General features: G+C 39.5%; 1 protein-coding gene across 3 annotated transcripts in view; it reads left to right on the top strand.

Moving 5' to 3' along the window:
* Positions 1–26,865, top strand: part of CDC42 (cell division cycle 42) — a 50,377-nt gene that overhangs the window by 10,258 nt on the left and 13,254 nt on the right. For 2 of the 3 annotated variants that reach the window (XM_006041528.3, XM_006041529.3), the window contains exons 2-3: positions 19,434–19,588; positions 21,944–22,016. In XM_006041528.3, the coding sequence (XP_006041590.1) occupies positions 19,484–19,588; positions 21,944–22,016 (178 nt within the window). In that variant the 5' untranslated portion in view covers positions 19,434–19,483. Of the gene's footprint in view, positions 1–19,433; positions 19,589–21,943; positions 22,017–26,865 lie in introns of those variants that run through there. The other variant, NM_001290930.1, reaches the window with a different exon arrangement.

Below are 26,865 nucleotides of genomic sequence, written 5' to 3'. Positions count from 1 at the left end.
TATTAATGCATCTGGAATACCATTATAGGAGCTTAGCCTAATTCTCAAAATGTGGTATGTGTATATAATTTCCATAGAAGGAATTCATAATCAGAGTAGAAGTTTGTGCTTTGATGGTGCTCTCTTTGGTTGCAAAGTGTGCTCCAAAAGGCATATTTGTTGCCAGCACATACTGGTGGTTTTTCAGTCTTTGCAACTCTTATCTTTGTCGTTGTCGTTTTTGTTTCTCTTGATCTCTTTTAGTGGATAGAACTATACTGTTACCTCTGTGCAGCCAGGCTGAAACATCTGCAGTCAAGCCAGCTGTACTGCCTTGACATAGAATTTAGTGCAAGTGTTATAACGTCTTTATTCTTTGTTGAATTATTTCTTCAAGTGCATAGCTGAGTGCTTCTGTAGAAGTTCACCCTGTTAATTTTACATCAAAATTGGTAGACTGCTTTGATTCAGAATCTTGGTAATCTTATTTAAAAAAAAAAAAAAAAAAGGCTTGTAGTTTGTAAAATAGATTGTTGAGTGTCTGAATGTAGGTACCTCTGCCTCATTAGCTGTAACAAAATTTAAATGATCATGGTTGGTTTCGTAACCATGGTGGCCTCTCACCTGATAACCTGTTCAGAGAAAGGCTCTCAGTTTGTCACTCATTTTATGGTGTGTGTTGTCTAGGTTATATAGTAACTTTTCTTTCTTTTTTTTTTTTTTGCTTCAGACTTTTTTTTGCTGTAAATGTATGCTTGTATGTGGGACTTCTGATACAGACTGGCACATGATTTCATCCTTGATGGACTTAGGACCAAATTATTGTGTTCTGATTCTGAAAAGGCTATTCTTTTGCGTGTTTTCTTACAAAAGAACATAATAGCTTGACCTTAAGATTTCTTTTCCAACTTCTCCATTTGTCTGTGTTACACATCTCTCCTGTAATTTCCCAAACTAAAAAAGTTTCCTCATAATTTACCACCTCCTTAAATAAACCCATCCTCCACCCCCAAACTGGTCAGCTGTTTCTTTACTGGCATACAGCCACTTCCCTAGTTCAGGCCCTTGGATTATTAAAATAGTTCCTTAGCTGATTTCCTGTATTTTATCTGGTTACCTTTGACAGTTCACTTTGGAGTACAGATACAAGATTGATATGCCTAAAAAAAAAAACAAAACCTGGTTCATGGATCAGAAAGAAATGGTAGCCTCTTCTTATTCCCCACCCATGTTAAATGAAAGTTCCTGTCTTTAGCTTTCAGAGTCTGTGTAACATGAACTCATCTGTGTGCATGCGTGTGTTTCTTTCACTTGATAGGCTAGTGCTTCTTGTGCCCTTTCTCCTGACATCCATTCTCATTCTTGACCACTCCCATGTTTTATTACTTTTGAAAATCTTTGAAAGTTGTAGTAGACTATTGCAATTGTATTCGTCTCTTCTGCTTACAACCAGTAAAGTATACAAGGTGATGTATGTCAAGCTCTCTAGCATAGTGTTTGACACAGAGCAGGCATTGAGGAAATGACTAAATTTGTTTTGAAGTCAGGATTTCTGCCTTACCCAATGTAGTGCTATAATAAGCACTTAAATATCTTGCTGACTTTTACAATATGTAGAGTTGTTTCTTGGAAGAACAGAAGTGTAACATGTTCTAGATTGTAACTTGTGTCCCGATGCAGTGAAGATTGAAGATCTGTTAGGCGCTTGGTTCTTGTTCATTAATTGATACACACACACACTCACTCACTCTAGCATAGCTGTTATTTTCTTCATTGTTTGCTCTGTTGGTATTCTTCATAACTATTTTTAATATGTATTGCATGTCATTCTCTGGTGTATTGTTACTTAATCATTTTTTTCTGTTGTAACGTTAAGGTATTTCATTGTTTCTTAATAAAGTATTTTTTTATTTTGGATAAATTATCTGAAGTGGAATTTTTTTAAAAACAAGAATAAAAGTATTTTAATTGTTGAAATACATTGGTACATTTTAGTGTTAAGTGGATGAAGGGGGTTATTGAGGCAAATGAGTGAATATTTATTGGCTCTTAGAATACAATACGTTAAAAAAATGCCTATGCTCATGAAGTAGATCACAGATTTTTATGGGTTTGGTTTATTGGTACTTGATATCTTGTAGACCAGGTTTGCTCATAATGTTTTCCTTATTTGTTGAGTGTCTTTTGGAGATCTTTTCATTTTAATAGATAGTTTTGTTTTTAAAATACTACATGCACATGATGAGAGCTTCAGTAGAAAAGAGAATATGATGATTGCAGACACACCTGTATCCTCTTCCCAGAAGCAGTCATTTGTCCAGCAGATGTATTTTTGTAGAGAGTCTCTGGACCTGTCAGTATATATGTATCCTCTCCATTAAAAAATTCACATGCGTCAATTGCTATATTATGCACACTCTTTGCACTTTTCTTTTCAAAAACAATAAATTTTGGAGATCTTCCACATGCACTGTATTGGTAATGTTGCTAGGCTTACTGCAACAAAGTACCATAGTCTGGGTGATTTAAACAGCAGAAGTTTATTTCCTTACAGTCCTGAAGGCTGGGAGTTTAAAATCAGGGTCTGGGCAGGGTTGGTTTCTTCCGAGGGCCTCTCTTAGTTTATAGATGGCTGACTTCTAGTGTCTGCACTTGGCCTTCCCTCTGAGTGTCCCAGTCTTGCTATAAGGACACCAAGTTAGATTAGGGCCCACCAATATGATCTCATTTTACCTTCATTATTTCTTTAAAAGCTCTGTCTCTAAATATAGTTGTATTATTTTAAAAAATTTTAATTAAAATTTTTAATTGGGGTATAATTGCTTTACAATGTTGTGTTAGTTTCTGCTGTACAACAGTGTAAATCAGCTATAAAGTAAAGTAAAAAGTCACTCAGTCGTGTCCAACTCTTTGTGACCTGTGGACTATAGCCTATCAGGCTCCCCTGTCCCTGGGATTCTCCAGGCAAGAACATTGGAGTGGGTTGCCATTTCCTTCTCCAATGCATGAAAGTGAAAAGTGAAAGTGAAATCGCTCAGTCGTGTCTGACTCTTAGCGACCCCATGGACTGCAGCCTACTAGGCTCCTCCATCGATGGGATTTTCCAGGCAAGAGTACTGGAGTGAGGTGCCATTGCCTTCTCCAGTAAATCAGCTATATGTATACATATATCCCCTCCCTCTTGAGCCTCCCTCCCAACCCCCTCCATCCCCCTCCCAGGTCATCATAGAGCACTGAGCGCACCTCCCTGTGCTCTACAGCAGCTTCCCGCCAGCTGTCTGTTTTACAAGTGATGTATGTACATGTCATTGCTACGCTCTCAATTCACCCCTGCTTCCCCTTGTGTCCAGAAGTCCGTTCTCTACATCTGTCTCTTTTCCTGCCCTACGGATAGATTCATCAGTACCATTTTTCTAGATCCCATATATATGCATTAATATACAATATTTCTTTTTCTGACTTCACTCTGTATGACAGACTCTAGGTCCATCCACATCAACAGATGACCCAATTGCGTTCCTTTTTTGCTTGAGTAATACTCCACATATGTTCAGTTCAGTTCGGTTCAGTTCAGTGTCTCAGTCGTGTCTGACGCTTTGCAACCCCATGAACTGCAGCACGCCAGGCCTCCCTGTCCATCACCAACTCCCGGAGTTTACTCAAACTCATGTCCATTGAGTCAGTGATGCCATCCAACCATCTCATCCTCTGTCGTCCCCTTCTCCTCCTGCCCTCAGTCTTTCCCAGCACCAGGGTCTTTTCAAATGAGTCAGCTCTTCGCATCAGGTGGCGAAAGTATTGGAGTTTCAGCTTCAACATCAGTCCTTCCAATGAACACCCAAGGCTGATCTCCTTTAGGATGGACTGGTTGGATATCCCTGCAGTCCAAGGGACTCTCAAAAGTCTTCTCCAACACCACAGTTCAAAAGCATCAATTCTTCGGCACTCAGTTTTCTTTATAGTCCAACTCTCACATCCATACATGACCACTGGAAAAAACATAGCCTTGACTAGTAGCCTTGACCTTTGGTGACAAAGTAATGTCAAGTCAGCCACTGTTTCCCCATCTATTTGCCATGAAGTGATGGGACCGGATGCTATGATTGTAGTTATCTGAATGTTGAGCTTTAAGCCAACTTTTTCACTCTTTCACTTTCATCAAGAGGCTCTTTAGTTCTTCACTTTCTGCCATAAGGGTGGTGTCATCTGCATATCTGAGGTTATTGATATTTCTCCCAACAATATTGATTCCAGCTTTGTGCTTCTTCCAGCCCAGCCTTTCTCATGATTTACTCTGCATATAAGTTAAATAACCAGGGTGACAATATACAGTCTTGGTGTACTCCTTTTCCTATTTGGAACCTGTCTGTTGTTCCATGTCCAGTTCTAACTGTTGCTTCCTGACCTGCATACAGGTTTTTCAAGAGGGAGGTCAGGTGGTCTGGTATTCCCATCTCTTTCAGAATTTTCCACAGTTTATTGTGATCCACACAGTCAAAGGCTTTGGCATAGTCAATAAAGCAGAAATAGATGTTTTTTCTGGAACTCGCTTGCTTTTTCGATGATCCAACATACGTATCACATCTTTTATTCATTCATTTGTCAGTGGATGTTTAGGTTGCTTCCATATCATGGCTTTTGTAAAGTGCTGCAGTGAACACTGGAGTATACATGTTGATTGTATCAATTTACATTCCCACCAACAGTGCAAGAGAGTTCCCTTGTCTCCATGTCTGGTGCAGCATTTATTGTTTGTACATTTTTTGACGATGGCCTTTCTGACGATGGCCACCAGTGTGAGGTGATGCTTCATTGTAGTTTTGATCTGTATTTTTCTAATAGTGACATTGAGCATCTTTTCTTGTGCCTCTTGGCCATCTGTATATATTCTTTGGAAAAATGTCTGTTTAGGTCTTCTGCTATTTTTGATTGGATTATTTGTTTTTTGATGTTGAGTTGTATGAGTTGCTTATATATTTTGGAGATTAATCCTTTGTCAGTTGCTTCATTTGCAGATATTTTTTCCCATTCTGAGGGTTGCCTTTCATCTTGTTGACAGTTATATTCTGGGTTACTGGTGTTTATGACTTCAGCATATCAGTTTGTGGGGTGGGCACAATTTAGTCCATAACATTCACTATAGGTCATTCTTTTTAAATAGTTGCATGATATTCCCTCATAATATAACCTGTTTTACCGTTTCCCTGTTGGTGTGCATTTTGCTCCTACAAGCAAGGCTGTGGTAAATATGTTTGTGCCTTCCTCTTTGCATATGTGGAGAACATTTTAGAAATGGAACTGCCAGATCAAAGAATGTATATATTAAATTTTGGTAGGTACTGGCCTAGATGTGGGAGCCTTGTTCCTTATTGTTATTGATATTTTTTGAAAACAAAAATTTGCTTTGTGTATTATGTCCTAATGTAAAAACCACATTTTATTTTCAAGGGTATATCATTGACTTTCACTTTACATTTTGATGGGGTATAAACACAACCCCCTATAGAAGACTGCTTAATCAGATTCTGAAATAACTGCTTATCTGGGTCATTTCGGGGCTTCCCAGGTGGTGCAAATGGTAAAGAACCTGCCTGCCAATGTAGGAGACGCAAGAGACGTGGTCGATCCCTGGGTTGGGAAGATCCCCTGGAGGAGGGCATGGCAACCCACTCCAGTATTCTTGCCTGGAGAATCCCCACGGACAGAGGAGCCAGATGGGCTACAGCCCATGGGGTCACAAAGAACTAGACACCACTGAAGCAGCTTTTGCACACTTTTGCACACAGCGCACTGGGTCACTTCACAATGATAAAAAACATTCATATTTGAGTGTTAAGTGCTGTACAGAGGAGTAACTCAGTTAATTATTACAACCTGTGATGTAAGTACTATTTCTGTTTTTAATGGAGAAACAAGGTCTTGAAAAGAGGTTAAGCTTGCCCAAAGTCACACAGGAAGGGAAATGTAAAATTCGGGCTGAAGGTGAAAGTGTTAGTCACTCAGTTGTGTCCACTCTTTGCGACCCCATGGACTGTAGCCTACCAGACTCGTTTGTCCATGGAGTTTCCAAGGTAATAATACTGAAGTGGGTTGCCATTCCCTTATCTGGGGGAATTTTCCTGACTCAGGTATGGCACTCAGGTCTCCTGCATTGCAGGCGGTTTCTTTACCAGCTGAACCACCAGGGAAGCCCCCCAGATCCCTAGTGGGCTGCTTGACTTGAAAGATTTTGTGGCTGCCTCCTCTGTATGCTTTCCTGGCTATATTAGAGTCTTGCTAAATATTTGCTGCATGATTAATTGTTACTTTGCCAACAAAGGTTTGTCTAGTCAAGGCTATGGTTTTTCCTGTGGTCATGTATGGATGGGAGAGTTGGACTGTGAAGAAGGCTGAGCACCGAAGAATTGATGCTTTTGAACTGTGGTGTTGGAGAAGACTCTTGAGAGTCCCTTGGACTGCAGGGAGATCCAACCAGTCCATTCTGTAGGAGATCAGCCCTGGGATTTCTTTGGAAGGAATGATGCTAAAGCTGAAACTCCAGTACTTTGGCCACCTCATGTGAAGAGTTGACTCATTGGAAAAGACTCTGATGCTGGGAGGGATTGGGGGCAGGAGGAGAAGGGGACGACAGAGGATGAGATGGCTGGATGGCATCACTGACTCGATGGATGTGAGTCTCAGTGAACTCTGGGAGTTGGTGATGGACAGGGAGGCCTGGTGTGCTACGATTCATGGGGTTGCAAAGAGTCAGACACGACTGAGCGACTGATCTGATCTGATCTGTCTCTTCTTTAAGAAAAGGCTGATGGCAGCCCTTTCTGTAACATTCAAAAGCTCTTGCTACAAATGTGACATTGGAATTTAAGCTACAAATGTGGCATTTAGTTTAAGATGTTCTTTGAGATCAGAGTGAGGGGATTTCAGAAAGGAAACCCTAACCTTGTCAAGTAGAAGCAAGGATTTTTCTTATATATAGTATTTAGATGGTTTCATTTCACAACAGTGGTTCTGATCTTTTTCATATGGCCATTTTGGTTTTTGCAGATTATAATTGGGGATAAAAGTAAGGTGCCAGATTAGGTGTTTACTCTCTACCAGGTGATAATCAATAGTTTTATACACATTGCTTTGTTTCTCTTTGTGGCAGTTTTATGAGTTAGATGTTATTGTATAGAAAAGATATAGAAGTGAAGTAACTTTCTGGGATTACGTGAAGTAACTTGCTGGGATTACATACATTAAAATGTTCAATTCTAGCTCATTACTGTATTAAGTGCCTTGGGAAGGAGATAAAAAAGTGTAAGCCTAGGTTTTCCTCTCAGAGAGCTTAAGCTCTTTTAGAATAAACACAAACTTATGTGAATAAAAACAACATAATTAAGTGCTCAGTTGTGTTTTACTTTTGTTCATTGAGTACCTACTGTGTCCAGTATTGATCTATGTTCTGGGAATACAGCAGAGTCCCTGCCTTCACAGAGATTTCCTTATTTTTTACCTGTCTTCCTTTACTGCAATATAACATAAACAAGATAATTATAGATTATGACTGTACTATAATGGAAATAAACAGGATAATACGATAGAAGTAAGGAGGGAGAGAGCTGGATAGTACTCTACATAGTGTATTTAGGGGAGAATTTTCTGAAGAGATGATTTGAGCTGAGATCTGAAGGATGAGAAGTCAAATGGTGTTGTGAACAGGGGAAGGACTATTTGGCAAGTATAAAGGCAGGACAGGACTTGACATGTTTGAGGAATATAGTGAGACATGTATAGCTAGAGCATGAAGAGTGAAAGGGATAGAGTATGAGATAAGAAACTTAAGAGCTAAGAAGGGCCTTGCCATGGAAGTTCAGAGACTTCGGGCAGTTTCTGATAGCTGGAATAGTTAGGGACTGTGTTTCAGATAAGGTGGGAATTTGGGATGGGAAGTTAGGATAGAAACAGGATGAGTTGTAAGGCTAGACATCCAAGATTTGGAGAGATTTTATGGATAAAAACATAGACATTGAAATAAGCACCAAACTGTATTAGATAATTTAAATAATATCAGGCAACTCTCAATTGATTAGATGGGCCGAGTAAGAAAAACTTAGGTGAGCAGTTTCAGTCCTGTTTTGCCTAGGTTGCCAGACCTCAGAGCTGTAGCAAATTTAGACTTGAGATTTGGGATCTGTGAAATGCTCTGTCTTTTGTTATCTGATCTTTTGCAGGAAACTGAGGGGAGATTTGAGTGTGTTTTAATATCTCCTTAATTAAGAGGAACAGAATGCTGCTGCTGCTAAGTTGCTTCAGTCGTGTCCGACTCTGTGCGACCGCATAGACGGCAGCCCACCAGGCTCCCCCGTCCCTGGGATCCTCTAGGCAAGAACACTGGAGTGGGTTGCCATTTCCTTCTCCAATGCATGAAAGTGAAAGTGAAGTCGCTCAGTCGAGTCCAACTCTTAGCGACCCCATGGACTGCAGCCCACCAGGCTCCTCCATCCATGGGATTTTCCAGGCAAGAGTGCTGGAGTGGGGTGCCATTATAGGAAACTGCATTTAAGGGTGTCCGTACTAGTAATATTGTGAGGGAGGCTGTGCGGGGGCGGTGCTGATTTCCTTACTGTCTGTGTGTGCCACTAGGGTTATTGTCCCAAGCAGATGTGAACTTCGTTCCAGGCATGGGGGGCATGGCTATGTATAGGACAGTGCTCAGCACTTATTAAGTGTTTGTTGAATGAGTGAATAAATCTACAAGTCTTGAATATTTTGAGGGAAAATCTTACTGTAATTTCCCTTCTTTTCTAATCAGATTCTTAGTACTTTTATACATTTTTGCATACTCTTCAATTTTTCCAAATTGTTTTGAAATATATTATACTCAAATTATATAGCTTAGTAGATACTTACTAATTGGACTAAATTTTTTTTTTTTTTTGAGTTACAAAGACAGTAAAAAATGATTACTTTGGCTAGCATCCCTTAATTTTTGGTAGTTTGAGGAAGGAAAACTCAGCAAGGTTCTAAAAATAAGGACTCCCGTTCTTACTGGATCAGACATTTCTGAATGAAGTCATTTTCAGGAACGAAGCTGACACAGCAGACTTGGAGCCCTGCTGAAAACACCCTTTACCACACAGGGTCATCATCCTTCATTGTGTGAGTGCTGCTGTCAGCGCTTTCCCCGGGCAGTTGCTTTACTTTTTTGTCGTCTCAAGGACCCAGAGAACCTTAATTTGGCACCCGCTTCTCTACTGTCTCATGTAGGTTGTAGTTTCACAATATATATCAATTTCTTTCACAACTGGCAGAGAATGGAAGAATTGAGTAATTGCTTTAATGAATGCCTAATGTTTGCCTTTCAACACTTTGCATATGTTAATGCATCTAATTGTCAGCTGGAGATATTAGAAATTTTGCAGGCATTTTGTGGGGGAGAGATACATGAAGAATTTGAGATGTTTTTGCCCAAAGATTCTTTTGTTTTATGTAACATCTGGAAAGTACATTTAGGAGAGGAGAGAAAAACCCATTATCTTTTCCAGCAATCAAAGGCTTTTGTAGTATTACCACATTCTGCCCAAGTCTGTTTCCCTGATTTCTTTGACTAATTTTGGTGCCAATTTTACATATATCTGCCAATATCAAGTTAAACATTTGAGAGGAAAAAAGCAACAACAGGGCTCTCAGACATGTACCAGGAGACTTCGTCCTTTAATTTATAGACTTAATTTTAGAGGTGAATAAGTAGAATTTGGGGGGAAAATAAGCGTACTCACAGCTATTTAGGGGCTTCCTCGGTGGTTCAGACTGTAAAGAATCTGCCTGCAATGTAGGATACCTGGGTTCAATCCCTGGGTCGGAAGATCTTCTGGAGAAGGGAATGGCAACCCACTCCAGGATTCTTGCCTGGAGAACTCCATAGACAGAGGAGCCTGGCGGACTACAATCCATAGGGTTGCACAGATTCCGACATGACTGAGTGACTAATACTTTGACTTTCACAGCTATTTAAGGATAGGAGAACAAAATAAGGTTTGGTTTTTGCAAAAATAGCAGATTTATTAGCTTTAGTTAAAGCAAAACAAATAACGTTCTTATTTTTATTTTACCACCTTTCTTGATAAAGGATTCTGGCCTTCACTCATTTCTTCCTATTAGAACAGATATCTGGAAGATGGAACATAAACAATTGAAACAACCAGTCAGCTTTTAGGGAACATGTACTGGCTTGAGTGAGGAGATCAAGGTGTAAAAAATTTTGATTATTTCAGGAGGGTTTTCTGTAAAGAAAACTTTTGGATACTGCATAAGATATGAGATGTGGTAACCTAGCCTCTACTCTGTTAATTATTCTAAAAAATCATCTAATTGCTCTGTTATTTACTTCCACAACTTAAGTGCACAACAAAATCATTCTTATAGAGCTCAGTCAATTAAGTAAACAGGGTTGGGGATTTTATTTTACTCCCCTTAAAAGCTAACATGTTAGCCTTTTATTGTATTACCGTCGCTGGCAGAAAACATGGGTCAGAGACAACGAATTTAATTAAGCCATAGCCAGCAGCAGGAGATGAGAGTGTTATGTGCCAGGTCGTTTACCCCTAAGACTTACAGATGGGCTGTGCAGTGGGTTTGTGTCATAGCTGAGGAGCACCGAGCCTGGGGAACCTACTATTCAGTAGCGTGCAGAAGGCCGCCTTGCTGTTTGTCCCCGAGGGAGACTTTACTGTACCCTTCAAGGTTGTTTGCTGCAAACATAACCCTGTGACTTGGTCTGGATAGAGTGATCAGGGCCTTGCATCCTTAGCATACCTAGAAGATGCTTCGGACCACAAGAGACCTGTGAGGACTGTCTCTCCCAACACAGGGTTGTCTGCTTTTTACTAACAAAGTTACTTTATAGAATTCTGGTTTTAATTTATTGTTCAAATTGGAATGCACACATTTATTATTGAAAACTGAAGCAAGCCATGTGATCATATTAAGCTTCTTTTGGATTTTATTAGAGCAGATAAGTTTGAGCAGTAGTTGAATCGTTTTGACCTTTTGAATGAGCACCAACGTTTTCTAAGATGATTCCTTGTTTACTTAGGACTCTGAAAACAGATTATCAAGTTCAAAAAGAACTGTATTTATGTGACTTGTTATGTATTTGCCTGAATTCTGAAGAGTTGGGAAAGACAATCAGGCTACATGAGTGTTAACTGTCTGGCACTGGGGCAAGTCCTTTGGGTTTAGGCCAGAATATCTGCAAAATGATGGGAGATTCAGTTCATTAAGGAATATTCCAATTTTGAAGGAAAATCATAGTCTTTATTTGGGTTCTTTAAAGTAATATTGGATGAATTCTTAAATTTAGTTTGAAACTAAGTGTCCCTTTTAAGGTCTTACAGCATATTGCTTGTTTTGGGGGAGAAAGGCATCTAGGGCGGAGGTGCAGTAGAGTTTCTGGGCAGAGCTGCAAAAGGCTGTATGCACCATATTCTCCAAAAGCGACTGGATGTGACAGGAGAGACAAGTGGCACCAATTTATTTATTCTGTCTAATCCTGTAACCAGAGCAGCTGTGTCATCAGATATGTAAGGAAGGCTTGTTATTCAGGATTCTTATTCTCTTAATTCTTGATGTCTTTTTCCTGTATCTTAAGTATGAAAGTGGGTTGCTTCAGGGAGAACTGTATTTCAGATGAAGAGTATTACTTTGGGTGTATTTTGTGTTAGTGTGAATGTAGTATTTTTTTCTGATATCACGTCTCTCAATTCCATTCTAACACTAACTCCCAGAATTAGTGTAGACTCCACAGCTTAAGGGCTCATCCCCACAAGACTGCCTCAGCTTCAGGCAGCAGCTGCAGATGGGGTGCTGAGGTTATCCACCCTGCTGCCTGGCTGATGGCATATTTGGGATATGGGATACAGGTCCTCTCCAGGCAGGCACTCTCCAGCGCAATGTGGTGACTGACTTGAAGCTCTCTTAAATCTTCTTGTTCAACAGTTTCCACAGATCTCAGTTTCTAGTGCCCTCCTCCCCATTCCCTATTGCTGAGGTTGACAGGTAGGGCTGAAAATTCTAACCCTCTCATTGCATGGCCTTTTTGATGAGCAGTCCCATCCCAAGGCTATCCAGGGGCCCTTCCTAGTCACTGTTAGGAAGGGGCTTATTATGAATGACAAAAGATAGTGCTATCATTTAGGGGAACTTCAAGGGTTTAGGAGTTGTGACAGGAATCCTGCACAAAGACTATTTTTACCACAGTGAATAGCAAAAATCAGACGTCGGTTTTATTCACACTGTTTACTGTTAATATTTCACATCGTTTTATAAGGGATATAATAATCTGATTGAGAATACATATTTTTTGCAAAACATGCTTATTAGCAAATGCTCTTTGCCTTATGCCTAGAATGAAAGATGGTGCATAGGAAGACAAGGCATCTGTGGCTCGGAGCTTTGTTCCCTTCCCCTGTGTGAATTCTTTTCCTCCAGGATTGCATTGTCTGGTGGAGTTTAGTTGGCATCTAGCTAATAATGGGAGAAGGCAATGGCACCCCACTCCAGTATCCTTGCCTGGAAAATCCCATGGACGGAGGAGCCTGGTAGGCTGCAGTCCATGGGGTCGCTAAGAGTCAGACATGACTAAGCGACTTCACTTTTACTTTTCACTTTCGTGCATTGGAGAAGGAAATGGCAACCCACTCCAGTGTTCTTGCCTGGAGAATCCCAGGGGTGGAGGAGCCTGGTGGGCTGCCGTCTATGGGGTCACACAGACATGACTGAAGTGACTTAGCAGCAGCAGCAGCTAATAATGATGCTAAAGAGAGAGTTCCAAAGTCTCTTTATTTTTATTTAAATATTTATTGATTTGGCTGTGCTGGGTCTTAGTTGCAGCATGTGGGATCTAGTTCCCTGACCAGGCATCAAACCCAGAATCCCTGCACTGGGAGCTCAGAGTCTTAGTCACTGGACCACCAGGGAAGTCCCCCATCGTCTCTTTAAGTCTAGATAGAGCTCAGGAATCCCAGAAAACTAAAGGGACTTTAGAGATTCTTGAAGGGTAATTTGAACTGCCAAAGCATTTAAGAACCTAAGAGAAGGGTTTTGGTGTGGCTGTCAGGAAGAGTGATAGATACTGGGAAGGAATGTAGAAGATCACCTTATTTCACAATTTTTCTTCCTTAGGATTGGCAGTCATTTTTTGTGCCTAAGGTTGCTCAACGCCAACCAATTCCAAGTTATGGTACAAATGAACTTCATTATTAAAAAGAAAATAGTATTTAGCTGTTGGTGCAAAATGACTTCTAGCCACCCTGGATAGCAGAATGGTAAATTGGTACTACATAGCCTCTTTGGTGTTACAGTGATTTGACATGGTTTAAATAGAGAGTTAGCATAAGATTTACCAACATGTCTGGCCTAGTTTGCTCCATGTTGTTGAAGCTGCCATTATGTATGTTGCAAAAACAGTCTCTCCCCTGGTCCCTTACTTCCTTCCCATCTGTGGGTCATCTGGTGACATTTTAATACATGATATTATTAATATTAATATTACATGTCAAATGCTTTGCAGAATAGTCCTAATTAAATTGGAACTTGACTCTGAGATGACCACCTTTGTAATGATAACTCTAAATTTGACTACATTTGTAGTAAAAACTTCACTCATTTAAGACTAGGTGTAAACATTTACTAAGCATTTATTAGAGGCCAGGCACTTCTACTTCTTTACATATATTATCCATTCAACTTTATGAGAGTGGTATTATTATTTTCATTTTTTAGATAAGTGAAAACAGCAGTTAAATAGCTTGCCTAAGGTAACATAAGCTAGAGTGGTAGAGCCAGTCTGACTTCTGAACCAGTGCTCTTAGCTGGGGTCGCACAGCCGGTTTCTGATAGATTGCTGAACTGTCAGGTTAGGAAGCCTAAGAAAAGGAAGATTTGTGACTATAGAGATAGAAAGGGGAAGAGCGAACTCTATCTTACAAATTCTCGCTTCCCTTCTCCCCAGTAAAGATTGAGTGGTTGTCTGCAGGGTGAAGAAATAGGAAATGAACTTAACCCCGCTTCCTTGCTCCTCCTCTAGTTTTCTCTGCCTAATGCTGGCAACTGTCATATACGTGCCACTTCATTTGTAGTGATCATGTTTGTTTTTATTAATGTCACTTTTCAGGAGAAAGTGGTATAGTGTATAGAGTTTTAGAGCACAACCTTGACAGGCTGCTTGGGCTTAAATTCCAGTTCTGCCATTTACTCAGAGAAGGCGATGTCACCCCACTCCAGTACTCTTGCCTGGAAAATCCCATGGATGGAGGAGCCTGGTGGGCTGCAGTCCATGGGGTTGCTAAGAGTCGGACACGACTGAGTGACTTCACTTTCACTTTTCACTTTCATGCATTGGAGAAGGAAATGGCAACCCACTCCAGTGTTCTTGCCTGGAGGATCCCAGGGACGGGGGCACCTGGTGGGCTGCCGTCTATGGGGTCGCACAGAGTCGGACACAACTGAAGTGACTTAGCAGCAGCAGCAGCAACAACCATTTACTGGCTCAGTCATCTTGATCTAGTTACTTCACTGAACCCTCCTTTTCTTACCTGTGAAACAGTGATGTATAGTACATACCTCAGAGTTGTTGAGAGGATGGCATGTACAGATATGTGTAATATGTTTAGAACAGTATGTGGCGCAGAGTAAGTGCTGTATAAGTGTTGGCACTGGCACTGTTATTTGAGAATACTTAGGTTGAACCAGTATTAAAGCACCTCTGAAGTATCTTGGTTCATGATCTCGCAGTATCCAACATGAGTTTTGTGTTACTAAATACCTGGTTGATACAGATAATTTACAGTGATAATTTGGATTCTATTTTTAAGAAACTCACTTCTTGGAGATTTAAATGCCTGTAGTGTTTATCTTAGTTTGCATTCTTTTGTTACTGGTAGTTTTTGTCTGATTATCATACGTGGTTGTGGTTCTCGGACTTCTCTGTATATGAGAGTTACATAGGGAGGATTGAGATCTGGTTTATAAGATTTGGGGTGAGGGTCCAGGAATCTGAATTGATAGCAAATTCATTTAGGTAATCCTGACTGTGATTGCTTGAGGTAATAGTTTTGGAATTGCTGATTTAGAGGCTGAATTCAAGTATAACAGTAAAAAGAGATTATATAAAACGTATTAACAGTGTGAACATTGATAAACAGAAACCTCATTTAAGCTGGAGTCAGGCTTCCCAGGTGGTGCTGAACTGAAGTGAAAGTCACCTCTTTGTGACCCCATGGACTCTACAGTCCATGGAATTCTCCAGGCCAGAATACTGGAGTAGGTGGCCTTTCCCTTTTCCAGGGGATCTTCCCACCCCAGGGATCAAACCCAGGTCTCCCACATTGTAGGGGGATTCTTTACCAACTGAGCTTTCAGGGAAATCCCAGGTGGCACTAGTGATAAAGAATCCACCTGCCAGTGCAGGAGATGCAAGAGACACAAGTTCGAGCCCTGAGTCAGGAAGATCCCCTGGAGTAGGAAATGGCAGTCTACTCCAATATTCTTGCCTGGACAATTCCATGGGTAGAGGAGCCTGGTGGGATACACTCCGTAGGGTCTCAGGCTACAGTCCAAGGGATCGCAAAGAGTTGAACATGACAGCACGTACTGCAAGGAGATCCAACCAGTCCATCCTAAAGGAAGTCAGTCCTGAATGTTCATTGGAAGGACTGAAGCTGAAGCTGAAACTCCAGTACTTTGGCCACCTCATGCGAAGAGTTGACTCATTGGAAAAGACTCTGATGCTGGGAGGGGTTGGGGGCAGGAGGAGAAGGGGACGACAGAGGATGAGATGGTTGGATGGCATCACCGACTCAATCAACATAAGTTTGAATAAACTCCGGGAGTTGGTGATGGACAGGGAGGCCTGGCTTGCCACAGTCCATGGGGTCGCAAAGAGTCTGACACGACTGAGTTACTGAACTGAACTGAGCACAGCAGCAGGTGAGCAGAAGGGGGAGCTCTCACTCCCTACCACTAGATTTTAATTGTCCACCTGGAAATTACTTTTGTATCTCCAGCAGGGAGAAGGTAAAATAACTGGCTGTTTTATTGTTTTAGATGAACAGTTGTCAGATTTTCATCAGTTTGCATGTGGGCAATGATGATTTGTAATCCCAGGGGATCTTCCTGACCCAGGGGTGGAACCCAGGTCTGCTGCATTGCAGGCAGATTCTTCACCATCTGAGCCAGCAGGGAAACCTGACTGGGTCTGTTACCATACCAAAATTATAGTGTTTTGTTTTAAAACTCCATTAAAAAAATTATATCTATTTATTTGACTGTGCCAAGCCTTGCCTGTGACATGTGGGATTGTGTGATCTTTCATTGTGGCATGCAGGATCTAGTTCCTCGACCAGGGATCAAACCCAGGCCCCCTGCATTTGAAGTATGGAATATTAGCCGCTGGATCACCAGGGAAGTCCCCTAAAATATATTGTTAACACCTGTTAAGTAACTTGGTTTTAAGGACTGCTCTGTAAATAGAGAAAAGTGCAGGAAATACAGAAAGAAATAATATGGAAGTCTTCAGGAGAAGAAGAAATATTTGGGTGGATTTCTTGTTGTTTTGTGTGTCATTCGCTATTAATAAATAACAGCAAATATAATCAGTTTATTTTAGCCTGTTTTTGATGTGCGTGTTTTGGGTAAAGTGTGAAAATTTTTGGTTAGGTAAGGCAGTGCCAAAGAATGCTCAAACTACCGCACAATTGCACTCATCTCACATGCTAGTAAGTTCAGTTCAGTTGCTCAGTCACGTCCGACTCTTCGAGACCCCATGAATCACAGCACGCCAGGCCTCTCTGTCCATCACAAACTCCCGGAACTCAGACTCATGTCCATCTAGTCAGTGATGCCATCCAGCCATCTCATCCCCTGTCGTCCCCTTCTCCTCCTGCCCCCAATCCCTCCCAGCATCAGAGTCTTTTCCAATGAGTCAACTCTTCGCATGAGGTGGCCAAAGTACTGGAGTTTCAGCGTCAGCATCATTCCTTCTAAAGAAATCCCAGGGCTGATCCCCTTCAGAATGGACTGGTTGGATCTCCTTGCAGTCCAAGGGACTCTCATGCTAGTAAAGTAATGCTCAGAATTCTCCAAGCCAGGCTTCAGCAATACGTGAACCGTGAACTTCCTGATGTTCAAGCTGGTTTTAGAAAAGGCAGAGGAACCAGAGATCAAATTGCCAACATCTGCTGGATCATGGAAAAAGCAAGAGAGTTCCAGAAAAACATCTATTTCTGCTTTATTGACTATGCCAAAGCCTTTGACTGTGTGGATCACAATGAACTGTGGAAAATTCTGAAAGAGATGGGAATACCAGACCACTTCACCTGCCTCTTGAGAAATCTATATGCATGTCAGGAAGCAACAGTTAGAACTGGACATGGAACAACAGACTGGTTCCAAATAGGAAAAGCAGTACGTCGAGGCTGTATATTGTCACCCTGCTTATTTAACTTATATGCAGAGTACATCATGAGAAACGCTGGACTGGAATAAGCACAAGCTGGAATCAAGATTGCCGGGAGAAATATCAATAACCTCAGATATGCAGATGACACCACCCTTATGGCAGAAAGCGAAGAGGAAGTAAAAAGCCTCTTGATGAAAGTGAAAGTGGAGAGTGAAAAAGTTGGCTTAAAGCTCCACATTCAGAAAACGAAGATCATGGCATCCGGTCCCATCACTTCATGGGAAATAGATGGGGAAACAGTGGAAACAGTGTCAGACTTTATTTTTTTGGGCTCCCAAATCACTGCAGATGGTGACTGCAGCCATGAAATTAAAAGACGCTTACTCCTTGGAAGGAAAGTTATGACCAACCTAGATAGCATATTCAAAAGCAGAGACATTACTTTGCCAACAAAGGTCTGTCTAGTCAAGGCTATGGTTTTTCCTGTGGTCATGTATGGATGTGAGAGTTGGACTGTGAAGAAGGCTGAGCGCCGAAGAATTGATGCTTTTGAACTGTGGTGTTGGAGAAGACTCTTGAGAGTCCCTTGGACTGCAAGGAGATCCAACCAGTCCATTCTGAAGGAGATCAGCCCTGGGATTTCTTTGGAAGGAATGATGCTAAAGCTGAAACTCCAGTCCTTTGGCCACCTCATGCGAAGAGTTGACTCATTGGAAAAGACTCTGATGCTGGGAGGGATTGGGGGCAGGAGGAGAAGGGGATGACAGAGGATGAGATGGCTGGGTGGCATCACTGACTCGATGGACGTGAGTCTGAGTGAACTCCAGGAGTTGGTGATGGACAGGGAGGACTGGCGTGCTGCGATTCATGGGGTCACAGAGAGTCGGACATGACTGAGCGACTGAACTGAACTGAACTGAAAGTAATGCTTAAGAGTTGTGGGGGTTACTATAGGAGCATATAGGCCTGGCATCTAATTCTGTTGACATTTTTATGTTAATAAGGTGGCATCTCTAGCTAACAAGAAATTGTAATCCCTTCAGATTTATAAGAAAAAGAATTTAATCTTAAAAATAGATATATAGGTAGTGCTGTTCTTTATTCTTTCAGAAAAACTTAAGATTTTCACTAAGATGTCATATATCCCAGTTTCATAGATGTCAACATGTTGGGGTAAAATGGCTGGTAACAAGTGTAAGGAACCTTTGGTAAAGATATGTTCTGATTTTAGAAATGCTTAAGTTTAAAAACAAGCATCTCAGAATTGATAAAATTAATAAATCTTGGTGTATTTGTAATCAATAGTGTCTTAGAATGGAGGACTATAGTGAAAGAAGCTATAGTAATTCTGTTTATAAGTTAGAATGCTTTAGAGTGATCATTTTCATTTTAAAAGTCTAGATTTTGATCTCTTTATGCCATAAATATTGAATTAGTAGCTTGACAGCTTGGTGCTGAAACAGCCACTGAGACCAGGGATCACCCTGATCTTTTTGTCCAGTTCTTCATGCCTATCTATCATGCGGGGCAGGTGATGGTGTTCTGCTGCTTATTGGTTATGCCTGAGTAACCATCTTAGATGGGGTAAAGGGACCATTCTTTGAAGCAATGGCCTTTTTTTTTGCAGTCTAGTACACATACATGTGTATTCACGCATGTGGGGGCACATACAACTGAAGGAAAAGTTGCACAAAATAACACTTGACATATTAAGTGGGATTCATTCTGAAATAGCATCTTCTCTTTCATTATAAAAAGAACTGTGCTGCTGTGTATGTTCTTTTTGATTTTTTAAGAAAAACACTTAAGTCAAAAACAACCAAGGATCAGAAACTTAAGAAAATTGACTCCTATTTGCAAAATCACTGTTTCTCTTCTTTGGTTCTCGTAACGCTGGTAGTTGAGGTGCTGATTCTGTTATTGCTCAAAATGTGTGAGTCTGTTGCTAATTGAAGTAAAACAATATATATGTAAGTACAAATAATTGAGAGAAGTATTTTTAATCTTTTTGTAGGTCATCATCATATTTGAAATATTTAAAGTGGATACAAAACTGTTTCAGCGATGCAGACAATTAAGTGCGTTGTTGTGGGTGATGGTGCCGTTGGTAAAACATGTCTCCTGATATCCTACACAACAAACAAATTTCCATCGGAGTATGTACCGACTGTAAGTATAAAGCTTCCATCTGTTAGTGAAATGTATTATAATTTGATATCCTTCTGAAAACTTTCTCTGTGTGTACTGAAATTTTTCTGTTGTCTGCCTTTGTTTCCTGTTTTTAAAGATCTTGACTTCTCATTGGTAAATTATGTACACTTTAAAATTAAACAGCTGAAAAATCAGTGGAAAGTCAGAAGGGGTGACAGAAGGGTTTGCAAGAAGTGCTGGGAGGCAAAACTCCAGTAGACAAGCTTCTAAAGAGTGGTGGTCTCAGTTTGGAGAAGTATGCACTACATCTTGGAATGAGGTGACTTTTTTTCTTGATATCTTGGCCAATGATTAATCAGTGCTTGGAGTTCTTTGGGATGATTTTGGGGGGGCCTTGTGACTTCAGGGAAAGTAGTATGTGTCTATGTATTCTCCTTAGGGAATAGAAGGAAAGCTTATGGAGCTGTTGTCCTCGCAGTAATGGCACTCTAGACTGGCTTTTAGAGGTAGAGAAGACCTGTTTTTCTTATGAGAACATCAACAGAAGCCTATGGAGGTTCTCTCGCACATAATGCTTTTTATCAGCTCCTTAGAAGAGTAGAAGGAAAATGGGGATAACAAAGATCTTGAAGTTGGAGAGAGAGAGTTATTTAGAGAAACACTCACTGTGAATGTGTTTGGGGATCCAGTTTTATCCCAGGTTGGTTGACCAATCTAGTTGTAAAATTATGTTAAAGATAGATGTCCATTCTGTGATGAGAAAGGAGCTAGTGTTGGCTTGGCCTGGAGCACCTATGTATGATTAATATGGGATTAGTATTGTTTGGAAGTGAAAAGGAAGAAAATGTACGATTACTTCAGATTAATCTTCAGAGATGAGAGTATTTTTAAGAGGGTGGTGACAGGTTAAAGGTTTGGTAATTATATTTGATTGTAATTGGCAGTCTGTAATGTCCCAGGGCAGATAGTGATTGAGGTAGGCCCAGGCTATAGGAGGAAAAACTAGGGTTTCTTGAAGGGGGAGAAATCATATTTATAAACATGAATATTTTTGAGTTGGCCCGTGTGGAGATATCTGGAAGTGAAAGAAGTTCTGAGGCTGAAAGGGACTCTTAGGGACCTTTAGAGATAGATCAGTTTTGTGGATCTTGAGTGAAGGCTATCAGAATGTTTGTGTTCCAGTTTCCATTTAAAGTTATTTTCATACAAACGTGATTTCTAAGTGTTTAAGGAGAGAGCTTGTGGGTGTTTTATGTATGTGTGTGTGTGTAGATCTCTGGAAAAGGGTTAGGTATGACTTAAAATAACCTAAATGAGAGCTTAACCATATTCTTTTTACTTCCTTGTTCTTGTTGTCAAGAACTGAGTTTCCTTTTAACTGCCACCTCTCCCAAGCCCTTTTTTCCAGTCTATTCTTTTTTTTTTTTTAAACATTTAAACAAACTCCCAACAATCCAGTCCACAAAAACATGAATCAGAGAATTGGTGATAAGCAGAGCTGATATTAAAATGTACCATCCTTCTCTTGGCTGGAAAGCCTTGCTTTTCAATTGTAAATTATTAATAATTCAGAGGAGTCCATGAATTAGTGTTGGGTCTTTTTCATTTCATTCATTTTTTCATTTTTCATTTGTTGGAACTTTCATTTAGTTACCTCCCATTTTTACAAATTACTTAGTACAACCTATATATATATTACACACCTACCTACCTACCTACCTACCTACCTACCTATATACTATCCTTAAGTATACTCAGTTCAAAGAAGGTATCTCAGGTCATGTGGTTTGTACCCAGTAACGTGAGTTTTATTCATGAAGTCCCAACAAAAGACCTGCCGGCCTTTTTGGACACTTCCCTTGAGTAGCTTGAGGGAACCTATATTTTTCTCTAACCGGGCATATTTGCAACAAGGCTGCTCTTGTCTTGAACTCTGAAAGGAAAAATATTATCATGGATCTAGGAGATTTTAATTCTATATTAAAAGGAAATGGCCTGTGAAGAATAATTTCTTAGAAATTAGATTGAAAATTTAGGTAAACTTTAAATTACTGTCTGGAAAGTCTCAAACTTGAATTGTATCATTTCATATAGCCAGGGGACGCCACTCCTGTGATACCGCTAACCCTTTTGTGGCTTTTTATCTGGGCGGTTGGGGTAGAGCAGACATACCAGAATGCATCTTCTGTCACTTTTTTTTTTTGAATAACTGTTAGGTCATGCAAGGGCTTAGTTGGCACAATTGGTCATAGAAGAATTATGAACTGAGAGAGGATTGAGTCTTGGGAAGGAAACTTTGTTTTAGCTTGAGTTGTCCTGTCCTGTTTTGACCATCCCCTTGCACACTAACAATGTCATATTTTTCTGTTTTAGGTTTTTGACAACTATGCTGTCACAGTTATGATTGGTGGGGAGCCATATACTCTTGGACTTTTTGATACTGCAGGTGAAAAATTGATGTCTTTTATAATGTTTTTGTCTGTAACTGTAACACTTGCTGGTTGTCTTTTTTTGGACATTTTGGGAAACTAGAGTATTAGCAAACCATTTCCTTTTGTTAATAGCAGGATTGAATATTATGGTGGTCAATGCTTGTCCAAGAAGCAGTCCCAGACCTGGAATGGCAAATAGGTGTCTGGAGTACCCTGACTGGATGGTGTGGAAGGAGGCCAAGTGGGATGAGAGCAGAGTCCATTAGACGGGCTCTGCTATCACTCTCATATTTGAAGACTTACTTAGTCTTTAGTATATGTGTCTGTATATTATATATATAGGTAGCTTCTATATTATCATATTATAGCTTGTTTTATATTACATTTGAAAAATTTTTTGGGGCAAACCAGTGTCTAGCTCACAATATTGATATTTGCAGTCAGCTTTTCAAATTTAAGGAATAAATTTCTTATTTATTTACAGTTTCTCAGTGTTTTTTCCTTATTTTAACAGTAACTGCACATCTAAATCTCTGACTTGTATTATTTCTGTTATCAGTTCAGTTAGGCGAAAGAAACATTCAGAAATTTGTTTTGTTATGTAGGAATTTTAGCCTCTTTGCTTTTTATGAGTTATCCTCTCACTGCCTGCCAGATGACATATTGCTCTTACAGAGTATATCATACTGCCCACTTCAGGAACTGTCTAGATTTAATTGGGAGGGTGAAATGGAGAGACAGTAGTAAACAGTTAAGTTTAGAGACTTTCTAATGGTGTGTTAGACCTTGAAAATTTTTATGAATTAAAAATTCGAAGAGTGATGGTATATTAGAGGAAACTTGGAAGATGGACAGAGTAAGATAATGACCTACATCTCATGATTGGTGAAGGATTTTTTTGTTTTTGTGTGCTTTCGGAGGCAATCTGTATACAGAGAAAAGACAATTTATGGCTATCTGAGGTTGAAAATTAATTTTAAACTTTATTTTCAAATTTCAAAACTTATTTTTTATAAACCTTTATGTCTTAATCATTTTTTAAAAATCTTTTTTGAGGTATAGTACAATAGAATTCACTTACTTTAAGTGTTCAGTTTGATTATTTTTGCTGACTATGGTTGTGGTGGTGGTGTTTTTGCTCAGTCTTGCCCGACTCTTTTGCAACCCCATGCACTGTGGCCTGCCAGGCTCCTCTGCCCATGAGATTTTTCCAGGCAAGAATACTGAAGTGGGTTGCCATTTCCTTCTCCAGAGGATTTTCCTGACCCAAGGATTGAACCTGCCCACGACTCCTGCATTGGGAGGCAGAGTTGTCACTGCTGAGCCACCTGGGAAGCCCATCTAGTTGTGTAACTGCCACAATAATGAAGATACGTCATTCTAGGGTTTCCTGTGCCCTTTACAGTCAGTCCCTTCCCTTGACCTGGCCCCTGGCAGCTGCAGATCTGCTTTCTGTCAGTGTGGTTTCTCTTTTCTAGAATTTCATATCATTGGAACCATGTGATCTGTAGCCTTTTGTGTTTTACTTCTTTCACGTAGCATAATTTTTTTGAGATTCATCTGTTATGTTTATCAATAGTTTGTTTCTTTTGTATTCAGTTTATGAATATAGCACAGTTTGTTTTATCCATTTATCCACCAATAACAAGTTGATGGTTTGGGTTCCGTTTTTAAGCTATGATGGATAATGGTGCTGTGAACATTTATATATATATGTCTTTGTATGGTCACAGCTTGGAAGTGAGTAAGCCTTTACATTTATTAATAGTTGCACAACTTACTACTTCTTTTTATTAAAACATCTATTTTAACAAATCATTCTCACAGTTGCCCAGGGTCCTTTGATTAATATTGGTTAATTTAACTTGGGTTGGTCAGACTTTAATCCTAGTCAGCCTCATTTACAATTGTTAAGTTTCATCTAGCACTTTAGATTGCATGTATAAACTTAAAATACTCAGCTTTTATTTTAAGTGATTCAGTTTGCTTGACATGACAAGTGAAACATTCCCAAGTGTTTACGTATATAACTTGAATAAACCTGATAACTTATGATTTTCTGTATTTGTTTTAATTTATCTTTTAAACAGTATTATTTACAACTTTCATAAAGTTCTTAACATTTTCAACGAAAACTCAAGATCACTTACTCTGTAACAAATTTTAAATTGGAGCCAGAAAACTAATCTATCATGTTCTTTAACATGGTGATTATTTTAAATATTATAGACACTGAGTGTTAAGTAAGAATAGGTTATTCCCAAATGTAATTGAAAATTAACAATAATAATGTTTGATTTATTTCATTTCTATATTAGATTCTGAATCTTTATACGGGTTGAAAGACATTTATTAAGGAAATTATTTTACTGTACTGGGCAAGTTGCAGAGTCTTCACCTCAACTGGTTAAGGTCACTGTAAGCCTAAGATATTTTTTGACAGGTGCTGGAGACCTGGGGTATTTGGCATCCAGATTGAGTCTCCTGTCTTTGATACACTTAAGAGGATACTCTGTATCCTTCTCCAGAGGCCTTAATCTCAGGATCCTGGTTGGAGTCACTCATTAACTCAGTGTTTTTTCTGCTAAAGCTTTCCTCCATGCCCAGATAGCCTCTGATTTCGTTTATTTGTTTGGTTACTTTTAACCTGTCGACTGTGTTATTTTGTTTTGAATTCTTTAATTCATGTATTCTTTTTTTTAGACTTTTTAGAATTGAAGTATAATTCATTTTTAATTATTAATGTTAGTCATGTTAAGTGTTGGGTGTACTACAGAGTGATTCAGTTATTTTCATATATATATGTGTGTTTCCTTTTTCAGATTCTTTTCCATTTTAAGTTATTACAAGGTATTGAATATAGTTGTTTTGAATTCTTTTTATACTATTCCTATCTTTGGCTACATCTCTTACAGCTGTTTTAAAATAATACTGTTTAAGACCAGATATAGGGCTCTTCCTCTGTCTCAGCTTTATTTCTGCTTCGGTGGTCACAACACCAAATTCTTGTTTAATGAGTTTCCAGTTATTTTGTTCTTTCTTTTTTTTTTTTTTATGCTTTTTACTCTTGTGTTTATAGTTCTATTTTAGCTTTTTTCACTTAACATATTTTATCATAGTCTGTTTTCCATATTGAATAATCCCAATTCCACCACCAATTCTTTTCTGTGTCAGAATTTAAAATGTTATTCTTTATTATAGAGATACAGGTTTTTCCTTATTACAGGAAAAACAGAATATAGATAAGCAAAAGGAGAATATGAAAAACCATCTGTATATGGAGACAATCACATCTTAGTGCATGTTCAAAGCAGAGCTCTTCCTGTACATTCATTGTATTTATACATAGGGAAAGGAGAAGGATGCTCCCCCCGCCTTTGTCTGTCCCCGCCTTTATCTCTTTGTAGAGACGTGATGGCCTCCCTCAGGGCTGTGCTTGTGTGGCACAGTCGTCTTGCTTACTCAGGAGTCTGTTGTCTGGCAGCTCACACCACAGTTTAACTTCTTCTGTTAACATAGGAGTCTGTTTGTAGTTCTATGTTTCCTATAGAAACACTTTAGTATTTGGATGCACATTGTCTTTTATCACTTTCTATCCTGATTTAACTTCAGGTTTATAGATAAGTTACTAGTACAAAGAACTCCTGACCAGATTCACCAGTTATTAACCCTTTGGGACATTCTCCAGCTCTGTGTGCATATTGCTTTTATTTCTGAGCCATTAGTAGAGTAGGTTGCATACCTCATGCCCTTTTGCTTCTAATGTTTCAGTATGCGATTCTGAAGAGCAAGGGTATTCTCTTACAGTGCACTTACCAAATTTAGGAAATTTAGCATTGTGAGTGTGTATAATATTTTAAACTTTGACCTGTTGTCAACTTTCTGATTTTGTCAGTTGTCTTAATATTGTTCCTTATAGCAATTTTTCTTCTACAAGTTCTGACCTGGGGTCACACATTGCATGCAGTTGTCACTCTCTTTGGTTAATATCTTTTAGTATAGAGTCTCAGTCTTTTATACCATTGCCATTTTTTTTTTTTTTTTAAAGAAAACTGGCCATTTATTTTATGGAATGTTTCTCAGTTTGAGTTTGTCCATTTCCTCATGAGTAGATTCAAGATATGTGTATCTGGTTAGTATACCAGGTTGGTAAGTATGTCCATCTCAGGGTATCACCATTTGGTAAAAGTAATTTTGATCACTGGATTATGGTGTTGTCCAGTTTTCCTACTATATATTTAGAATATTTCCTTTTATAATTGTCACTTTGTGAGGAGATACTTTAAAATGGTATAAACATTCTCTTGTCTTTAGCACTCCATCTATTTCTGCTTTATTGACTATGTGTATGACTATGTGTGTGGATCACAATAAACTGTGGAAAATTCTGAAAGAGATGGGAATACCAGACCACCTGACCTGCCTCTTGAGAAACCTGTATGCAGGTCAGGAAGCAACAGTTAGAACTGGACATGGAACAACAGACTGGTTCCAAATAGGAAAAGGAGTACGTCAAGGCTGTATATTGTCACCCTGCTTATTTAACTTATATGCAGAATACAAAATGAGAAACGCTGGGCTGGAATAAGCACAAGCTGGAATCAAGATTGCCGGGAGAAATATCAATAACCTCAGATATGCAGATGACACCACCCTTATGGCAGAAAGTGAAGAGGAAGTAAAAAGCCTCTTGATGAAAGTGAAAGTGGAGAGTGAAAAAGTTGGCTTAAAGCTCCACATTCAGAAAACGAAGATCATGGCATCCGGTCCCATCACTTCATGGGAAATAGATGGGGAAACAGTGGAAACAGTGTCAGACTTTATTTTTTTGGGCTCCCAAATCACTGCAGATGGTGACTGCAG

This window comes from Bubalus bubalis, chromosome 2, assembly GCF_019923935.1.
Source record: "Bubalus bubalis isolate 160015118507 breed Murrah chromosome 2, NDDB_SH_1, whole genome shotgun sequence".
In the NCBI taxonomy this organism is placed as follows: domain Eukaryota; kingdom Metazoa; phylum Chordata; class Mammalia; order Artiodactyla; family Bovidae; genus Bubalus; species Bubalus bubalis.
This window is presented reverse-complemented; position numbering and strand designations above follow the sequence as displayed.